The sequence below is a fragment of the Diceros bicornis genome, chromosome 17 (genome assembly GCF_020826845.1).
Source record: "Diceros bicornis minor isolate mBicDic1 chromosome 17, mDicBic1.mat.cur, whole genome shotgun sequence".
NCBI classification, from domain to species: domain Eukaryota; kingdom Metazoa; phylum Chordata; class Mammalia; order Perissodactyla; family Rhinocerotidae; genus Diceros; species Diceros bicornis.
Window position 1 is genome coordinate 11,750,001 of NC_080756.1, and position 20,234 is coordinate 11,770,234.

Sequence of the window (20,234 nt, forward strand, 5' to 3'; positions counted from 1 at the left end):
CTCTCATCTGGGCCCCCGGGACTGTCCCACGCTGACGCAGTTGGAGAGTGGGGACAGAGCTGCCTGGGGAGTGTGGGTCCCGGGCCCTGGAGGAGGAGGGCCCCGTGCAGGGGTGAGGCCATCAAACTGCCCCTCACACTGTTACCACAGAGAAAGCAGATTAAACGAACGCTGCTGGGCTGCCTCCAGAGGAAACCAAAGTCCCGAAGAGGGGGACTGGCCGCAGCCCCAGATAGCCAGCAGGCAAGTAGGTTTAAAGGCAAATAGGGCCGTGTGCCCTTGACTCGGCGGGCACGGTGCGGGCCTGGGGGCTGCTGGCACGCAGAGGAAATTCACCATTCGGGGCTGTTTCCCAGCACCAGCTGGTGCAGCTGCGTCCTTCTCTCCAACTTCCTGAGGCTTCCCTGAGTCACTGTCCAGCTCCAGGGCTGGCAACACCCTGCCCCTGCTCCCCGTCCACCCTTCCCGCGGCAAGAGGGGAGGAGGAGGAAATCTGAAGATCTGATGCCCCCATCCCAGGTGCAGCGCCACAATCATCCCCCAAGCCTCAGGATGTGGCTGACCCTCGAGCCTCCCTTCTGGCCTGGGTTCCCTGCCGATTCCGGGAAGGAAGTCAGAGGGATCATCCCTGCTCTCAGATATTTACCCTTGGCGGGTCTCCCCTTCCACCTCCCAAAGGCCAGGCAGGGCCCCACTCAGCAGGCCGGTGAGGAGTTGGCAAGAAGTGGAGGCCCCAGCTCGGCCTGGCCTCCCCTGTGGTATTTTTGCAGCTGGAGACTATTAGTTGCAAGCAAAAATCCTTTGTTATCCAACCCCTCTACCACATTATTTTCCTCTCTCCTAAAGTCCAGATTCCTCTGCCCGCCCCACCGCACACACTCAAACACATGCACACACTCACAGGCACACAAACGCTTGGCAACTCACACTACTCCAAGGCCAGTGTAGGGAGATGGGCTCATATTGGGAGAGGGCACCTTCCCTCCTGGGCTGCCCCACTGCCGTCTGTCCCGTGGCAGACGGGGCAAGTGGCATCCTGGGCTTCAGCCTAGAGGACCTGAGTATTCTGGCCCCACACACCCAGAGGGTAACTGTCCCGTTCTCAGGGCTGGCCCACCCCAGAGCACCCTCCAGAGGGGCTCTGGCCAAAGGCCTCAAATCCTAAAGACACGAGAATCTCAGGTAAACCCAAGGGGAGGAAGGCTGTGCTGTGGGAGGAGTTTGAGGGTGGTCTGGGGGCCGACAAGTTGAGGATTCCAGCAGAGAGAAGGAGGTTAGGAAGCTGGGAGGGGGACAAGACAATCGGAGGACAGACCACAGCCTGCCTGCCCATGATGTCGCAAAGGACTTTCAGTTCCAGGCCCCAGAATAGACCTGGGGTGTGTGTCTGTGACAGAATTCTGAGTCCTCCCTGCACCCCCTACTCTAGTGCTTAGCACTCTGCGCTCCCCACAAACTCTAGTTTTTCTCAACTTCTCCATCGTTCATATTGTTCAAGAGGCATTTCTCTAAATAGTGGCTGCTTTTCCAAAACCAACAGCCCCCACTCCATTCCCAAGAAGACCCTAGCTTCAACTGCAGGATTCCAGTCTCTCTCCCTAAAATAAATCTGGGGAAGGAAGGGAGCCTCTATGCCCTAAAGAAATATCCCCCAACCCAGCTGCACACCCAAAGACTGCAGGATGGGGCACCAGGGCCCCAGATGATGAAGGAGAACCCCATTTCCACCTTAACCATGTCTCCAGCGAACACACCATGTTCTGGCCCTTATTCTGGGACCCTTGCACCTCTCCGTCACTCTGCTCTGCCCTGGGCCTAGCCGGGCTCTAGACACTGATGATCTAGGTTTGGATCTGGTGTTCTGTCACCTTCCAAATGTGCGACTAAGGACAAGTTACTTAACGTCTCCGAATCTCAGTTTGCTCATCTGTAAAATGGGATGGTACATTAACAGCACTTAGAACAGGGCCGGGCCGGGCACATAATACACACTCCACAAATGGGAGCTATTGTTCGTACCGTCGTCCTCCCCCACCTCAACCCCATCCTTCTCCACCTTCTCCCGCAAGTCACCATCTGTGCCTCCAGCCAGAGAGCCCTGTGGCCTCCTGAGGAGAGGTGAGCTCTCCAGGTGAGAAGTCTGAGGCTAACACCTACTATGCTTCAGGACTCGGCATAGGGCCCCAGCAGGAAGATTTCTGTCTTACAGGCTCCCAGAAGCCCCAGTAGCTTCTTTTTATCACAGCTCTTTACCTGACTACAAATATTCTGAGGGTAGGGTGCTATCTTCCATCTTTTTCCCTGGTGCCCGACACACATGTACTGATTCATTCCAGAAATATTTGTTGAGTACTGAGTTCTCACTGTCATCTTAGAGCTGGGACGTCACTTTTTCCCTTCCCTTCTACTGCCAGGATCCTCCTTCTCTGGCCTTGGAACATCCCAAGACAGTGGGAGAAGATGTCTGTCTGGTAATCCTCCTGTTTGTCAGAGCCACTGGGGGAGGGGAGAGGGCTGGGGGAGATGATCAAGAGTCTGGGGCCTTTGCAGGTAGGGAGGAGACAGCCAGGCAGGCCTGGCAGAAGCTTTGCTAAATGGCATGTCCTCACGTCCTGCTTCCTGCCAGGTCCTGACTTCAGCTCTTCTTGTTCTACCAGCTAGTCTTAGGTTCAGCCATATCGCGTCACCTCTGTCCCCTGGGCCCCCCTCCAGCCCCGCTGGGGTTTGTGGGGTTTATGCCCCGCTCCCTTCCCCTGCCTGGCCCCACTCCACCAAGTCAGTCAGTCCCAGGTCCCGGGATGAGACTGGATTCGGCAATTCTGATTCAGAAGCAGAACGAGGGTCTTCCCGCTATTGAGAAATCCTTGCTGGGCTCTAAAACACATCTCTCTTGCTTAAGTTACTTCCTTTGGCTTGAAAACAGGGAGGGGGGTGTTGGGAGAAGGCTGGGTGGAGAGGCAACTTCAAGGAGACAGCGGGGGAGGAGAGGACAGGGCTGGAGCTGTGCCGGGAGACACAGGGCTGGCCCTCGCCAGGAAGAGGAGAGAGTGCTGCTAAATGATTAGGAAATTCAGAATGGGAATGGGAAGCAAAAGCACCAGGACGTGGGGAGCCCAAGGGCAAAGAGTGGGCTGGCGAGAGCCCCCCAACATTGCGACACCCTGTGGGTGAGAAAGGCCAAGGAAGGGGGCAGCTGGCTCCCATCTCTAAAGTCTAGAAGTGTTCCGTAGGCACGGGGGCCAGTCTGAGGGGGCCTGGGGTGCCCAGTTCAGTGAGAAGACAGCTCCCCCTCCAGCCGGGGAAGCTAGTTCACCAGAGGGGCTGCTCTCTGCCCCCTCTCTGCCTCCCCTCTAGACAAATTACAACCTCATTTCCTGTTGTGATTTTAAACACACACACACACATACACACACGCACGCACACACACACACACACAAAGAAAGAGGGAGGGAAAAGTGAAGTTGGCCAGCTGGACTTGGGGACCCATTTCGCAACAGACCCTGCAGCCTAGGGGGGCTTTTCTGGGCCTTCCTGCCTATGTCCTTCTTTCCATGCAGCATGGTACAGGGAAGAAACCCTAGGACTCCTGAGGGTCCCTCCAGAGCATCCTCTCCTACACAGTCTAAAACTAAGTGACTTCAGCAAGCCTTATTTCCTTTAAGGCCCTATTTGCAACCTCAGAACCTCCCCTCACCACACACATACCTTCCCAGGCCCCACTCCTGCAGTCTGCCCCATTCCTTCTCCAGTGGAAACATCCTCAAAGCTAACGGAGGACAAGTCAGAGGAGCGCAGCCTAGGCAATGCAGGGCTGGGGGTGGGGTGGGGTCAGTAGACTTCACCTCCAGCCCTGCCCAGGAGCAGCCCTTCAGGGGGCTGGACGAGGCCTGAGGTTCCTTGAGAGGGTGGTCAGAGGTGGGTGGTAGGCTGGTCAGACCAGGCCTGGCTCTGGTACTACCAGGCCTGTTGACCCCTCTGGGTCTCAGTTTCCAGAACTTTGTGTATCACTTTCAAAATGCTTGCCATCTTTATATACAGCTTGCACTATCATTTGCCTATTATTTCTTTAAATCAACTCACTTTTCTTATTTTTCTGCATCCTAAACAATCTATGAAATCATACATTTGATATGCTAGTAATAGGAGTTTCCTAATGGGTATTAAATAAAAACATAACTATAACAATAAAAGAAAAATACACATCATGTACGACCTAAAATCAAGGTGTCTGGCTTTGGGAAAGGCAGTATTAAAAACCGAGGGGTTGGGGGGCCGGCCCAGTGGTGTAGTGGTTAAGTTCACATGCTCTGCTTTGGTGGCCCAGGGTTCGCAGGTTCGGATCCCAGGCATGGACCTACACATTGCTCATCAAGCCATGCTGTGGCAGGCGTCCCACATACAAAATAGAGGAAGACTGGCACAGATGTCAGCTCAGGGCCAATCTTCCTCACGAAAAAAACAAACAAACAAAAAACCCCAAGGGGTCAGCCTCAGTCCTCCCCAAGGGTCCCCTGGCTCTCACCATCATGTTCTCCAGTCACAGAATCAGAGTCCTCAGAGACCTCCCCATCCTGCTGGGACAGCAGCAGAGGGGAGGATGGGGCCTGAGATTATATCCCAGGAGGGAGGTGAAGAGATGAGGACTGAGTCCCCAAGATCCACCCTGATCCAGGCCAATGAAAGACACAGGCTGGGGGAAGAAGGGCTGACAGCCTGGGCTCGGTTAAGGGGGGAAAGCGCACACAGACACACACACACACACACATACACACAAACATTTACACACACCCCTTTCAGAACATGCAAGGACATTGGCCAGTGGGTTTCCCCCAATTCTTGGGTAGAAACAGAGGAAAGGAGCTGGGATGGAGACAGGAAAAAGCGGGAGCTCCGATCCTGAGCTTGCTCCACTGAGCCCCTCCTCGAAGCTGCACCAACCACCAAGCACTGACACCACAAGGGCTTGGAGGGGCCCCTGAGGCTCTCGGGACTCAGAGCAGGTCTGGCTCACACATGCCCGGGGACCCATGTGAACAGGCTTACTTCCTGGCCTCCTTCCTTCTTTCTATTCTATTTCTGTTTCCAGAGTTTTCTCTGGGGCAAGCTCCCCCTTCTTCCCACACACACCAGCAGGCGGGCTTCTCTCGGCCTGGCCTCTCGGCCTTTCTCAGCCTCTCGGCCTCTGGGCTCCAGCACCTCTCAATTGTCAGACTCCTCCCTCCTGCATGGGGCTCAGCCCGGGAGTCCAATGGAGGTCACAGTAATAGCCAAGAATGGGATGAGGGCAGGGAGGGCTCCCCCAGAGGGCAGAGAGAGAGCAGGAGAAAGCAGTAGCCTTTCTTCCTCATGCCCCTGGGGGAGCTAATTACAGGTCAGCAGCCCACTGCACAGGTGAGTGCCTGGGACCAGGGCAGGCCATTCAGCCTCTCCTGAGAAAGGGGATGAACTGGGGATGGGGGGAGGGTGCTGGCGGGGAGACACTTCCAACATCCTCAGCTCAGGGCCCATAATTAGTTTGTGGGATGAGAGCAAAACAACCATCCTCAGGGTGACAGCCAGACATTCAGGCGGCATGGGGCGTGGGGTGGCGGCAGGTCAGGGAGGAAGGGACAGAGGCTGGGGCAAGAGGAACCCACTCAGTCACCCCATTAGCATTTCTCCCCAGAACCTTGGCCTCTTCCGGCCTCCTGGACTCTGCCCCAGAGGGGCCCAGGGAATCTAGCAGACTGGGAGGCAAAACTCTGTTTGCCAAGGGAGGGGTATCTGCTTGAGGTTATTTCCTGCTTCTCCTGGGGAAGAAGGCAGGAGGGGGGCCAGGCCAGAGCAAAAGCTGAGAAGGTTCCATCAGGGTGCCCCCCTCCCCGCCCAGCCACCTACCCATGAGCCCATCGTCTGGCCCTGAGGCAGGGCCAGGGAGGGAACTGCCTGAGCTGTCTGCCCAGACAGGCCTGTTGGGTGGGGCCCTTGACAAGGAGCAGGGAGAGGGCAGCTGTCTCATGGGGTCTCACCCCAATCCTATCCTTTCTGCCATGGAGAGCCCTGAGCTGCCCACCTCTCAAGAGCTCAGCCAACTAGGCATGGCAGCCCCCAGCCCAGTAGTCCAAGGAGGACATATGTCTGATCACAGGTGAGCCTTGGTCACCAACAGCCCAAGGACACTATTGGGATGCTCTGGAGGAGCTGGAGCCGAGGTGTAGACCATATGATGAGGCCACCGAAGGTGAGGACTCCCAGAGGAACCCCTGCTCCCCGCAGAACTAAGCCCTGTGTCCTCCTAGGATCTTGGTCTCCTGTGGGGATCATCATACAGAAGCCAATGGAGGAACTTAAAGATCTTGTAGACAGGCCCGAAGTTCACAACCCCAAACCTCGTGTGTGCCAGCCTCTAGTCACCTCCGGCTTTCACTTCAATATATCTGACCTGAACAGACAAGCTCAAACCCATTACGCAGATTAGAAACCAAAGCAGAGACAGGGAATTCTGGTTTACTCAAGGTCACAGATCACATTACCCTCCCGCCGGGCTCAGATCAACCACAGGCCAGATCGTCCCCTCAGCCCTGTGGTGCATTTCCTGGAAATGTGATGATGCCAGATGTTTTGTTTGTTTATGTAACAGCATCTGAGTTGAGCAGGACTGCTCCTGGCAGTGGATCTATGCCCTGGCCCATCCCCAGTGTCAGCCCTTCTTCCACCCGTGAGACACCAAGTACAGCCTAGGGAGGGAGCCCGACTGGGAACGTCTGGATATCAAAATGCTACATGGCCCCAGTGCTCACTGCTCCTCCTCTAGTCTCTTTCACTGCCACTGAGCTCCCCAGAAACAGCCTCAGGACTCCCATACCCACGCTGCAGCAGGAAGTCCACTCTGGCGATGCCCCCAAGGGAAACAGTGGAACATGGAGATAGACCCAGCCAGGCCCTGGCTGCTTTGCCCTCAGCCACAACTTAGCAAGACTCCGCCAGGCTCCAGGCCCCTTCTTTCCCTTGTCCTGGCTCCTGCTGCATGGGAAAGCCCCTCTGCAATCTAATCAACGCTCCTCTCTCTAAGAAGGGACAGTCCCTGCTCCCTGGAGATTGACCAGTCATTGCCCTCTTCGCCCTCACTTCTGCGAGGCATTCCTCAGCTCTAGGCCAGAAATATAGAAGCCATCCAGAGACTTGGCCCAGAGAGAGGGGAGGAAGCACAGCGGTGACTCTGCTCCTGCCCCAAACAGGCGTCATCAGGTGCAGCCCCCTGCCCTGGCCTCAGTTGGGGGCTTCTTGTTTCTGCTTCCACCCCAGAGACAGGTCATCCTGTCAATCCTCGGCCTTTCTCCCAGACAAGCTCCATCCTGCCCATCTCCCCCGCCCTCTCCTGCCCTCCGAGCTGGGAGCAGGCGACTCACGGTGCAGGCTGAGGGAGATGTTGATGGTGTGCTCATCCACAAAGCCCTTCAGGCCGGGCATGCGGGCACACTTGAGCTGCGTCTGGGCAGCACTGTCCCCAACGTGCACCCAGCACACGGTCTCGTTGGCGTAGCTGAAGTCCATGGCTGTGGTCTGCCTCGTGCTAGTGGGCGTGATGGTAGACACCTGGGTCCCACTCAGGTATGTAGCCAGGATGTTCTGCGAGTTGGCAATCAGCAGCACGGGGGGCCGGTCTACTGGCTCTGCAGATGGAGGAGAGGGGGGGATGCAGTAAGAGGCCCTAGGACCTCCTCGGCCACTCCTCATCAGGGAACAACACTGAGGGCGCCTAGTCTTGAGGCCACAGGCGACCCCACCTACCGTTCTTGGCCTTGCAGGAGCGGTTGTCTGGCTGCAGCAGATACCCTTCCACGCAGCCGCACGTGAAGGAGCCGTCTGTGTTGGTGCACAGCTGGCTGCAGGTGCCGTACACCGAGCACTCGTCAAAGTCTGCCGGGAAAAGGGCAAGGGCACGGTCATTTCCAGTGTGACGAGGGCAGGGAAGTGGGCACCCTCAGACACCTCCAGTGGGTGTGTCCATCCCCACAGCCACTTTGGAGGACAATTTGGCAGAATCTATTACGATAGGGAATGTGAGAACTATATCACCCAGCAAGTCCAGATGTGAAATCTACCCAACAGAGGTATCCACACCCGTGCATGTCATCCATTCATTCAGAAAAGATTTCTTGAGTACCTACTATGTGCCAGGGACTGTCCTAGGCTCTGGGGATCCATCAGTGAATAAAATAGATTCAAATTGCTGCCCTCATGAAACTAAAATTCTGATAATAAGTACAATATTGTTATTACAATAATAAATAAAACAAAAAGGTAAATTATATCTTAGAGGTGCTGGTGCAACAGAAAGTGACTGGTGTTATGGAAAAAAATTAAGCAGAGAAATGGGACAGAGAACGCAGGTGGTGGGGTGTGAAGTTAGAGGGGCCAGGGATGGCCTCATTGAGAAGGTGGCATTTGTGCAAAGACTCAAGAGAGGTAAATCTAAAACAGAAAATTGCATTGTTTGTGACGGAGAGAAATCGAGAACATCTTACTCATCAATAGGGAGATGGCCAAGTAAACTGTGGTAAGAGTCATACAGCACAGCGGTTTTTGAAAGAACAAGGTAGGTCTCTACATATGAACATGGAAAAATCTTCACAACATACCAAGTGAACAAACTGAAAAAAGATATGAACAGTATGATATTTACGTAAAAAAGAGCACATGCCCATAAACAATACTTTCACTTAGATTTTCCATGGGTTCATGTGTACAAACGTACAGAAAAAAGGCTGCAAGGAGAGTCAGCAAGCCGATAACAGAGCTGACCTCCAGAGAGATGGGAAAAGGACCAGAGCTGAAGAGGATTTGGCAATGGGGACTTTGGTTTTATCTGCAGTGCTTTAATTTTTTTACAAGAAAACTCACATATGACCCACATAATTTGAAGATGAATTTTTAAAAGTCTGGTGGAAGCGAGTGGTGGGGGCTTCAGTCATGCCCTGGGGCTGTCAAGCATGTGGCCACACCTCCTCTCTTGCACCCTCCATCTGGTTTCCCCAGCCCAGCCAGGCCCACTGGCCACCCCCCAGCCCTTCCAGCACACAGCGCACACCCACACACCTTTACAGGTCTTGCCGTCCGCCTGCAGTTGGAAGGTGTTGTTGCAGTAGCAGGCGGGCCCGTTGAGGGTAGGGACACAGTGGTGCTGGCAGCCCAGGTGAGAACATTGTCCTCGCAGCTCTGTGTGGGGGTAGGCAACACACACTCAGGTCCCCAGATCTGGTAGCCACATCCAGACTGCAACCCTCCCCCGACTGCCACCAACCCCTCAGAGACCACCTCCAAGGCCTGCAGCGTTGGAGAAGATGGGCTTAGGAAGCAGCTACTGTATTTTGCAAGTGAGGAAACTGAGACCTGGGCAGGGTGTGAGACAGGCCCAAGATCACATGGCCAATTACAGCTTAGAACCCAAATCTCCCTGCTCTGGCTGCTCTGGACTCCCTCTGTCCCCTTGGAGAGGGGTCCTAGTAGTTTATTGGGGTCAACAGGGAGTGGGGAAAGTGAGTCTTAGCCCCTTCCTATGCCTCTTGCCTGCACTGCCCGGGACTACAGTGCTGGCTTCAGGGCCGAGGGTGAGGAGTGGGCATGGGATCGAGGCTTCCCCACAGGATCCCAGCTCTGGTCTGGAAGCACCCCTCCAACCCACCCCTTCAGGCCTGGAGGCCTCAGCGAGAGGGCCCAAGGTCCAGGTGGAGGATGGGAGGAGAGGCAAAACTGGATCCCTCGCCATCCTTCTCTCATCTTTCTCCCGCCACTGACCCACTTCCACAGGGGAGACAGACGGGAATGAGACAGGAGCGGGAGCGGTGGGAGAGCCGCTGCCCCCCCAGACCAGCGACCCAATTAATGGCCTTGCGTGGGGCCAGGCGGCCTGGCCACAAAGACCCTTTTGTCCAGCTGCCTCACACCCCTGCTCCCCCCGCACCTAGGAGAGAGAGCTGCCGAGATGCTAAGATGTTTAGAGGCACTAAGCCTGCGGGGAGGAGCTGAGATGGGGGGCCAGGCCCCACTCTTCCTTCTCCTCCTCACCTCCACCCTGCAGCCCAAATGTGCTGCCTGTCCAGCCTGCCCCCACAAAGGAGGGAAATATTGTTTGTTCTGGAAAATCTAGAAAAGAGTTTCTCTTCTGGATATGGGGTGGGAGGAGGAGGAGGTCCAACTTCTGTAATATCAGAGAAGGGAGTTCCAATCCTCAGCTTTTGAGGTTCTTTGTTGTTTTTGATACTGAACAGGTATTCAAGAGGAAGCAAATGTGAACACGCCCCATCGGTACGACGGGATGTGTGTGGTAATTGAAGCCAGCACCTAGGCCCACACTGCACCACATCCCAGGAGCTTCAGACAAAAACATGAAAATCAACCAAAGGAAAGGATAAAAATCTTCCACAAACTCCCTTGCTCCACACTCCTTGCCTTCACTGAACAGGATCCAGATGTGTCTCCTCCCACAGGCAGATGTTTTCTGACATGCATACAGGCAGAGGACACTGTCCTCACCCCGGAAGACAGCCCCGCCCCCCGGGGCTTGCTGGGCCCTCGCAAAGCCTGGGAGACCTTGAGTGCAGCAGTAGGGAGAGTCACTATTCCCTGACTCTCGGGCCTGAGGTTCTGCCTGCCCCCCATGGGAGTCCTCCCCCACTGCTCACATTGACCCAGACTCTCGCTGGCCCACAGGGACCCTAAGGGGAAGAACAGTGGGGCTGGTAACTGGAGCCACAGTGGGAAGGAAGTCTGACCTATCATTAAGGTTCCCTCCCAGCCTGGTGACTTCCCATCCAGCAGCTCTAGGGTGCCTCAGGGATATGCAGTTCCTGGGGGATGCCTTGGGGACACTGGCGGGGAGGCAGGTGAACAAAACTCCAGGCCCCAGCCCCAGCTTCATCACAGCATCTGCTCTTCTCTTTTCATAGTCGGGTTTCATGTAAGAAACCATTTGAAGAAAGGACCCCATAATTTACAAAAGAAAAGTATGAAAACACAGATCTAGCGTAAAGCTCTCATTTTACAGGTGGGAAACCAGAGTCTGGAAAGGGGTAGTGATGTGTCCAAGCACACACAGCCAGAGGGAAGTGGCTAGGTCAGGGCCCATACCAGGTCTGTTGACCAAGCTCTAAGCCCAAAGGGCCCACCAATTTGGGCTGCTGTCTGGTGGCAAGTCTGCGCAGGGGAGCAGGACAGGGCCTCATCCCCACTGAAGGTGTGAGGACAGTCCTCGGATGGCGGGCCTCCAAATCCATCAGGTGCCTGGCTAAGAACTCACTGCATCCACCTGGGACAGGAGAGGTGGAAGAGCCCTTACCTCGGCAGTGGGACCCCTCATCCGAACCATCCACGCAGTCCTGGACCCCATTGCAGAGGCGGGACATGTGAACACACAGCTCGGTGCCCAGGCAATTGTGCTCGTTCGGCTGACATCGCTGGGCCTTACTCTGTGGACCTGGGAGCAGATGGAAAGGCTAGCATGACCAAGCTGGCTACAGCGGCCGTCTGGCCACTTATCACTGGGGAAAGGGACTCAGACTGGGGTTTCAGGCACCTCCATTTTTTAGATCTCAGGGGCTGTTTATAGACTCTTCCACACCATTCCCAACAGTAGCCACACACCTGGGAGCAGCCAGGTTGGAGGGGTGAACTAGGCCTTCAGCAAAAAGTCCACTCCCCAAATGCCCAACACCTATGGACCCCAATGCCTCAACATCCTACACTCAAGAGACGGCTCAGGATAGAAGTGAAAGGTTTTAATGAGCCGAGGAAAGCAGAGTCCATGGCAGAGAAGCTCAAATGATGCAGAACACTCCTTCCCATGGGCCCCTGAGTCACAGACCCTGGACCTGAGGATGAGACCAAGTCTCCTAGAACTGCAGTGCCCAATACAAAGCCAGTCATATGCAGCTGTTGAGCAGTTGAAATGTGACTGGTTCGAACTGTAAGTATAAAATACACCAGTTTTGGAAGACTTAATACCACACACACAAAAAAGAATGCAAAAGATCTCATTAATAATTTTCTATGAAAAATATACTGAAATAATATTTTGGACACATTGAGTAAAATAAAATTAAAATTAATTTCACCTGATTATTTTCACCTTTTTTAATGTGGCTCCTAGAAAATTTCCAAATTGCATGTGTGATTTCATTATATTTCTATTAGACAGCACTATTCTAGACCCCCAACCACAGAGCAACCTGCCTGGTGGAAGGATTTGGGAAGAGTCAAAGGTTGTGGCCCACAGGTACTTCCTTTGTTGCCCAAGAAGATGGGCTGGGGGTGCGGCAGGGTAGAGCTCCTCAGGGAATCCTAAGGAGTCCACGCAGGCTAGGATGCCGACCGAGCCTGTGGGCTGGGAGACAGACCACTGCCCACTGGCTCCCGGGTCTGGACAGGGTGTGTGATTGACCGTGCCTGCGTGTGAGTGCATCTATCCATATGTGCCTGGGCAGGAGGCCGCATGCACAGGTGAGGGAGGTGTGAAGTGCAGAGGGAGTGGCATCTGTGCGCCTCTGTGTGCGCTGGCGCTTCTGGCCTCAGGATGTGCACGTCTATGTCCTTTGGGAGTGAGTCTGGGTTTGGCTGTGAGTGTCTGGGGGCATTGATCTGAGCACAGGTTGTGTTTCTGCACCCCCGTTTGAGAGTGTTGACTCTGCTGCTGTGAGAACGCGTCTGTGTCAGCATCTGCCTTTGTCTGTGTATGCTGGGTGGGTGGGTGAGTCAGTGCCCAGGAGGGGCTGCGAGCGAGTGTGATGGATCCGGGAGTGTGTATGAGAGGGGACAGAATGGGGATGTGTATTAGGTGGGGTCTGCATCAAACTAAAGGAAAAATGGATAAAAAGAGCCAGAGCCAGGCCCTCTGCATGGCTTTCTTTATTCCAACACCAAGCATCGGGGTCAGAAATCTGGGCCGTAAAGGTGGCATCGCACAAGAAGAGACTCCAGGCCCAACCACCCTCATCACAGAAACATTTGCAGAATATCCACGGTCCCCGCCCCTCCAGGGCAGTGCATAGGGGTGAGGCCGAGAGAACTGGTGGCTCGCTTTCTGGCCCTAAAATTACCCCTGATGATTATGAGTGAGAACGGGATGGGGCTGGAGTAGGATAGACCCAGGAGAGAGAACAGAGACAGACCTGGGAGTGCAGGGTTGCCTAGACCCTGGCCCAGATTAGCCAAGCAGAAGAGAGGCTGAAGGTGGAGACCCCAGGACTCTGCCAGCTGCCCAGGACTCTGGGGGTCCTGCCAGCAAGTCCTCCACCCCCCACTGGCAGGGTAAAGGCTGGGTGGGGACCTTTCTCCCAGTTTAAACAGCTGCCTCTGATTACACCACTTATTGGGGGCAGGGGAAGGCGGGGGTGGCGGGAAACGCACAGGGGTGGGGCTTCTGGTACGGAGACTGAGCAAGAGTCAGTGGCCTTTGGCCTGGGAGCCCAAGGACAGGAAGGGGACCTGGCAAGACCTGGGAGCACTCATCAAGGGTCAGGAGGCCCAGAGGTGGGAAGAAGAGAGGGATGAGCTGGAAGGGAAGGGGGGCCAGGCTCTCCAGCAAAGCTTTCCTTCCAGCGAAGCTGTCAGCCCAGAGAACACAGTCTCTGGCAGGTTTGGGGGTGTGCGGCTGCGGGAGCAATCCAGTGTGCCATTTCTGAGCACACCAGGCACCATGCCGGGTACTTTGAAGAGGGGGAGAGGACAGTTTGAGCTGTGTCACGGACAAACAATCCCAGAGCAAGGTCCACACCAGGCCAGAGGTCAAGTGACCTCATCCCAAACTGCCTGTGCCAAGAGGAAAAGGGACAATTCAGGGGCTTGGGGGGAGGGATCCAGAGAAGATACTTACAGATCTCAGGGGCCTCATCAGATCCATCCGGGCAGTCCCTCTCACCATCACACCGCCAGCCCTTCGAGATACAGGTGATCTGGTCTCTGCAGGCAAATTGCTTAGGGCTGCAAGTCTTAGGGGCTAGGGGCAAGGAAAGAAAACAGGGGTGTAAATGGTGGATAGAGGCCAACTCTAAGGCCCTAAGGCCCCCCAGGCTTCTCCTCCTTCCCAGCATCAGTCCCCATCTGGCCCAGAATTCGAGCCACAGTCCATGTGCCTGGGGCTGCAGGTGGCTGTGGGGTGCTCCTGAACAATGTATACCTATGATAGAGGGAGGGGAAGATGCAGGGGGCACATTTTACTGCCCCCCAGCCCCCACAGCCCCCGAGGCTGCCTGTCCAGTGTGCCCCTCCTCCAGCCCTCAGGGTCAAAGCCCTTGCTGCTCTCCAGTGCTCTGGCCAGACACTAGCATCCCCTGGCTTTGCTGACTGAGAGTGGTGGTAAAGGATGGGGCATTTAGGCCTTTGACATGTCTTCTCTTTGTCTTCCTCTCCCTCCCACTAGAAGTCCAGAGCTGGTCTTTTCTAACCTCTCTGCTCCTCTGCCCTCTGGGACACTCCTGGTCCCTGGAACTCATCACCCCACCCATCTCCAACGGGAAGCGTGTTGGGGGGGTGCCTTTGGCACAGCGGTGGCTTGGAGATGGTATCAGCAGAGGCACAGGAAAGCAAGGCTGTGCAGGGCAAGTTAGCACAGGGCAGAGAGCCTGCCTCCACCTCCATTCTCTAAACAGACAGCCTCCCTTGCTGGTTAGACCTCCGGGAGGACTTTCAGCAGATGCTCTCAGAGGTAAGAGGCACCTAAGACTGCTCAGGATGATGGAGTGGGAGAGCTGAGACTAGGGGATGGCTGGGGTGACCTGTAGAAGCTGGTTTCAGCCCAACCAACCCATGAAGTTTCTATATCCAGGACCTCTTGGCCCTACTCCCTCACCCACCAGCCTCCCATTGCTCCCACCCCATTCTCTTTCCTCATTCTCTAAGGAGGAATTAAGAATCGTAACACCAACTCATTGTGGGCTCAGTATGTGCCGGGAACTGTGGTAAACCAGTTCTTTCCGTGTATTGGCTTATTTAATCCTCCCCACAATATGACAAAGTAGGTACGACTAATACTGCCCTTTCACAGATGAGGAAACCAGGCCCCAGAGAGGGTGGGGTCGCACAGCAGGCGAGTGACTAAACCAGGACTCAAATCAAACGAGCTGACTCGCAGCTTTTACCCCATGCAGTCCACACCAGTCTCCCCTTTCCACTGCAAACACTCAGGAGCTGTTCCTCGCACCCCATCACCAGGGCCTCCACAGGAAGAAAAGTCCCCACTCTCCTTCACCCCACCCAGTCTCTCAGGCCTTCCTCGTCTTTTCCTCAGCCTGTATCAGTTCCATTTCTTTTTTTTTAAAGCATATTTATTTATTTTTTAATTTTGTTTATTTATTTATTTATTTCCCCCAAAGCCCCAGTAGATAGTTGTATGACATAGGTGCACATCCTTCTAGTTGGTGTATGTGGGACGCGGCCTCAGCATGGCCGGAGAAGCAGTGCGTCGGTGCGCGCCCGGGATCCGAACCCAGGCCGCCAGCAGCGGAGCTTTCTATTCAGCTGGCAGGCACTGAAGACCAGCTCTGTGCCAGGCCCTGCAGTGGGCACTGGGGTGTCAGGGGGGAGCGAGATGCCCCCTCAGGAGCCACAGTCCTCTGGGAGGATAGCTGTACACAACCAACTTGAATGCAGGGCAGAGTGAGTGCAGGGCTGGGAGGGAGGGCATGTAAAGTGTGTCAGGCTCTGAGCAGGGAGGGACAGAGTCTGAGGGGGGCCGCACCGAAATGTCCTCCCTCCCTAACCCCCATCTCTGGCAGAGGGGACTGCACTCAGGCCCCTGGCCAGGATGAGAGCCGAGTTCAGAAAACACATCAAGGATGGCCCGGCCAGCCCCCCCCCCCCCCCCCCGCCGGAGTCCCCCACTCCTACCCCCCACCCTGAGCGGGGAATAAAGGCCCCTTGAGGAGGTGGATAATACAGAGTTCATTGCCCCACTGGGCCAGCTGTGAGGTCTTCCCGGGGAAACAGCCCGCCAGCCTAGTTAGCATGCCGGAGAATGGTCCTCTTCCTCTGGCCAGCCTCTTCCCCTGGCCAGCCGAGACCGGCTGGGGGGGTAGAGGCGGCTCGAATGGGGCTCAGAGGCAGATGGGCTTTTTGGAGCCCAGAAACGGCCCCCATGCCACCCCACCCCCCACCTGGACTTAGTCCACACCCTCACTCCTCCCCAAGGCAGAACTCACAGCCGGGGCCTGAGGTCACTGGTTGGTCACTCCCCTCTGTGCCGCATCCCAGCCACGATCCCCCCTCCTCTGGCCCTCACTTTGTCCCCCCGCTGTCCCCCACCCCCACTTTTGGCCTGAACTCGACAGAGGAAACAGCAGCTGGCAAACTCGGAAAGCTGGAATGAGAGAGATTCACAAACCAGATGTGCTCTTGTGGAGGGAGGGGAGTGGGGGATGGGGAAAGTGAAAGGAAGAGGAAGCTCAGGGCCCATCCACAGCAGCATCTCTTCAGGCCCCGGGCAGAGGGACTGGGGGTGCACATCTCCCAAGGGCCAGGGCAGCACAAGGATGGTGGAGAGATAAGTGAAAGAACTTCCTTCCTGTCAGGCATGGTGGAGAAAGCCCCAGGAATCTCGCGTTTGAAGGCTGAGGCCTGTCTTTGATTTCCTTCGGGAGAGGGGAGGAAAGAAATAAATAACCTACTTTGGGGCAGTCTACGCAGCCAAGGGAAGCCTCACTCTGAGGTGGGAGGGAGCTGCAGTGGGGGTGGGGTAGGAAATTTGTAATCTGCTTAGAGCAGCCAACCCCACTGCCCTCAGCTGAGCCTTCTGCATCTGATGCCAGCACCCAGAAACCCCACCTTTGTGGCCTGCAGCTTAGATGAGGGAACAACACGGCCCTGAGTTTGGGAGCAACTACCGGCCTCCTCTGTCTCCCGCCCCTCATGAGAATTGGGGCTTCCTAATAATATGAGCTAACACTTTTCAACATGGTCACTATGCGTCAGCCACTGAGCTAAAACACTTCATACATATTTACGCATTTAGATCCTCACAACCCTGTGTGGTGGGTACTATTGCAATCCCCATCATACAGATGAGGAAACTGAGGACAGAGCGATTAGTAACTGAAAAGATGGTTTCCTCATTGGCCATGATGATGGGGCTGGATGAAGAAGGATGAAGAAGGGAAAGGAGAATATTTTGGTCCTCTGGCACTGGAGTGGGGAGACGGATTGTAGGGGTGGTAGTGGCCTTCAGGGCTCCTCAGAGAGGAGGGGAGAGGGTGGAGGAGACGGAGAGGGACAAGAACAGACAGAATAGGGAAGAGAGAAGAGGGAGAAGAAGGAGGAGAGAACAAGAGAGGGAGGAGAGCGAGTGAGGTTGCAGAGAGAACGCCAAGACACAGGGGCCGTCTGTTCTCAGCTTCGCCTGGAGATGAATGTGACCGCCATGCTAACTCTGGCCAACACCCCTGCCCCCCCTCAAACTCAGGCACCCGGCCCAGCCATGGCCCCCAGGGCCACCAAGCTGGAGCCAGGACAGGAGGTGTAGGGTTGAGTATGCATCCAGACACAACACGGACCCCACTGCCCAGTTTGAGCCTTGGCTGTCGTCCTCTGTCCCATTCTGGGACCTTGGGGGTGGGGTGGGGAAGGGGGGTGAGAGTGTCTGGCCAGAGAAGAGAGGGTGACAGAAAGTACAGGCCCTGAGGGAGTCTTATCCAGAGGAGGAGACCATCCGTTGATCCCCTGGGAGCATTGAGGGAGAGGAAGAGAGGTGAGACCTCAGATGGTGTTTCCTAAAGGACCGAGACTCGAGGCTGGAAAAGCATGAAAGAGACCCTTGAGGCCCTTTCCAAGAGTGGCCACAGCAGAGGGAGAGATAGGCTGGGGTGGGGGGGAGGGAATGTTTTCTAAAGGGAACCACATGATATATGTAAGGGAATAGAGGAGCCAGGGGATGGCCAGGGAGTGGGGGGCAGAACCTGCAGGAATCTGAACTTTCCAACATATGGGGTGGGGTAGCAGGGACCTCCCAGACCCAAACCGAGAGCTTTTCACTGAATTTTATGTATTTTGGGTGTTACCCGGTGGCTCCTTCCCCACAGCTCAGTGAGGCTCAGACACATTTTTGTCATTCCTGAGTCTGGGCCTCTGCTTTGCGGCCTGGACAGACGGACAGACGGGATGGCTTGGACTGCCGGGGGAGGGGAAGGGTCTCCTCCTCCATCCTAAGTCAATATTGACTCAGCAGGACATTAGCCTGACCAGTGACCTCCCCACCATTTTTGCTTTCCCCACAAGTAAAATTCAGACCCCTCAAATGCCTCCAGAGTCATCATATCTCTCACCAGGGCTTCATAAGCCCTCCCCACCTACCCCCAACACACACACATGGCTTATGCTCAGCAGAAGTAAAAGCTTTAAGCTCCTGACCCATCCCCCACACCTTTCTCCAGTTCTTGGGCTCCTGGTCATGAGGAAGTTCTGCCAGAAGTCTAACCTCCCTCTTTCCTTCTGAAATGTCTCCTCTTCCCCTCATACTTATCCCACAAAGGATATCAAGTTCCCTTCTTCCAGAAATATTCTCTCCAAAATCATTCCCAAAATGATTAGTGGAGGGGGAAGAAGAACTTGGAGGAAAGTGGAGGGGGAACTGCCAAAGTGAATATTCTGAGTCTGGCCTGGGAGGGGAAGAATAACTCCCAAATGGTGAGCTGGGAGCTGGGGAGCACGGGGGGAAGCCCAGGAGAGACTCCTGCTCCCTGAGAGCTTTCAGGATACCCAGAGGCCTGGATAGAGGTGGATGGAAGACAGGCAGAGACAAATCAAGAGACAGAGACCAAGAGAGACAGGACAGAGAATGCCACGAAGGATGGGCAATAAGAGAGATGAACCAAAAGGAAAAAAAAAAAAAGGAGATGAACCAAGAGGATGAGAGTTAGAGGTTCTGAGGGGCCAAGACTGCAAGTACCAATGACAGACAGACAGACAGAGGCAAAAAAGACAGGAAAGAGTCTCAGCCCAGAGGTTGTCAAGATAACCACACAGTCGTCTTGGGATGAACACAGAGAAGAACACCCACCCTGAGACTCCGAGTAGGGTGGGGGCGGCATATATCCTGAGTTGGGGAGACAGAGTCTCTGTCCTAGCAGTGTCTGACCCAGGGTAGACCCAGCATAGGGGCTACTGCCTCCCAGAACTCGGAGGGTGGGAGAAGGAAGCCTGGAGCGCTTCAATGAGGGAAGCCAAGGCCTTGGAGAGACTCTCATCTCCCCTAGGGGAGCACGAGGGACAAATGCCTCTCTCCCACACCATTCCTCACCTCTTTCCCAGGGAGGTTTTACACTGGTGTTTGGGGCCACTGCACCGGAAGCACTCCGGAGCCAACTGCTTCCTTCTCCAAACAATGCAGGATCCTGCTAACTGGGCTGAAATCTGGGACTGAACACAGGGACTCGGTTCTCCAAATGCTCACCCCCGGCACCCAGCTCCGCCGGGTCAGGGACCCTTGTGTGGTCCCACTCAACTGCACCCAGATTCCCCAAGGGCAACGAGCCCCCATCCAGAGCTGGAGGACTTGAATGCTGGAGAGTCCACGGAGTTTGGGGGACCCTGAGAAGAGACTACTGAGGGGGAGTAAGCCCTAGGCTTGGGGTTCTGATGTGCAAAGGCTGAGACTGCAGCAGGAGGAAAGAAAGCTAGACTTGAGCAGGGAAGGGCTTCCCAAAGGTCAAGAAGAGTTCTGCAGAGCTGGGGGGATTTGGACAGGATCTGGCTCTGGCCAGGGCCCCAGCTGACATCCTCAGGGGGCCCAGTGATGGGGGAGTGGCTGGGGGCAAAATCATATGCAGAAAATGGAAGGATGGGGAGCAAGACTGGAAGAAAAAAAAAGTCTTGTGAAGCAGCCTCAAACATCAAAATCTCCCTCCAACCCCAAAATCAATGTCCTACACATCTCTGCTTTGAAAGACAAGGGTTAAGGGGAGATGTTTGAGGATCTGGGCCTGACCAGGGGAGAAAGGAGTTTGGAATCTTCTCTCCGAGAGCCAGGAGGCAAACACCTCAGCATCATAACTCACTTCAACTGGCCAGCTTGTCTGATAATTGGTAGTACCCCAGCTCACGGGTGTGTGTGCAGAGGGTTGAGTGCAGAGGGGTGGGAGAGAGGGGGGCAGTCAGGCTCCTTCCCTGGGCCATATCTGCCCAGGGCTGCCCTCCTCACTACAAAAAGTTCCGAATCTCTGCAGGGGCCTCGATAATCCCTCTTCCCATTTCCTACCCCATCTGTTTCCCAT

At 55.2% G+C, this 20,234-nt stretch overlaps 1 protein-coding gene across 1 annotated transcript in view; it reads right to left on the bottom strand.

The window, feature by feature from the left end:
• Positions 1-20,234, bottom strand: part of LRP1 (LDL receptor related protein 1) — an 80,770-nt gene that overhangs the window by 57,658 nt on the left and 2,878 nt on the right. The window contains 5 exon segments of the mRNA XM_058557863.1: positions 7,389-7,652; positions 7,771-7,899; positions 9,079-9,198; positions 11,318-11,455; positions 13,850-13,972. Of these exon segments, the coding sequence (XP_058413846.1) occupies positions 7,389-7,652; positions 7,771-7,899; positions 9,079-9,198; positions 11,318-11,455; positions 13,850-13,972 (774 nt within the window).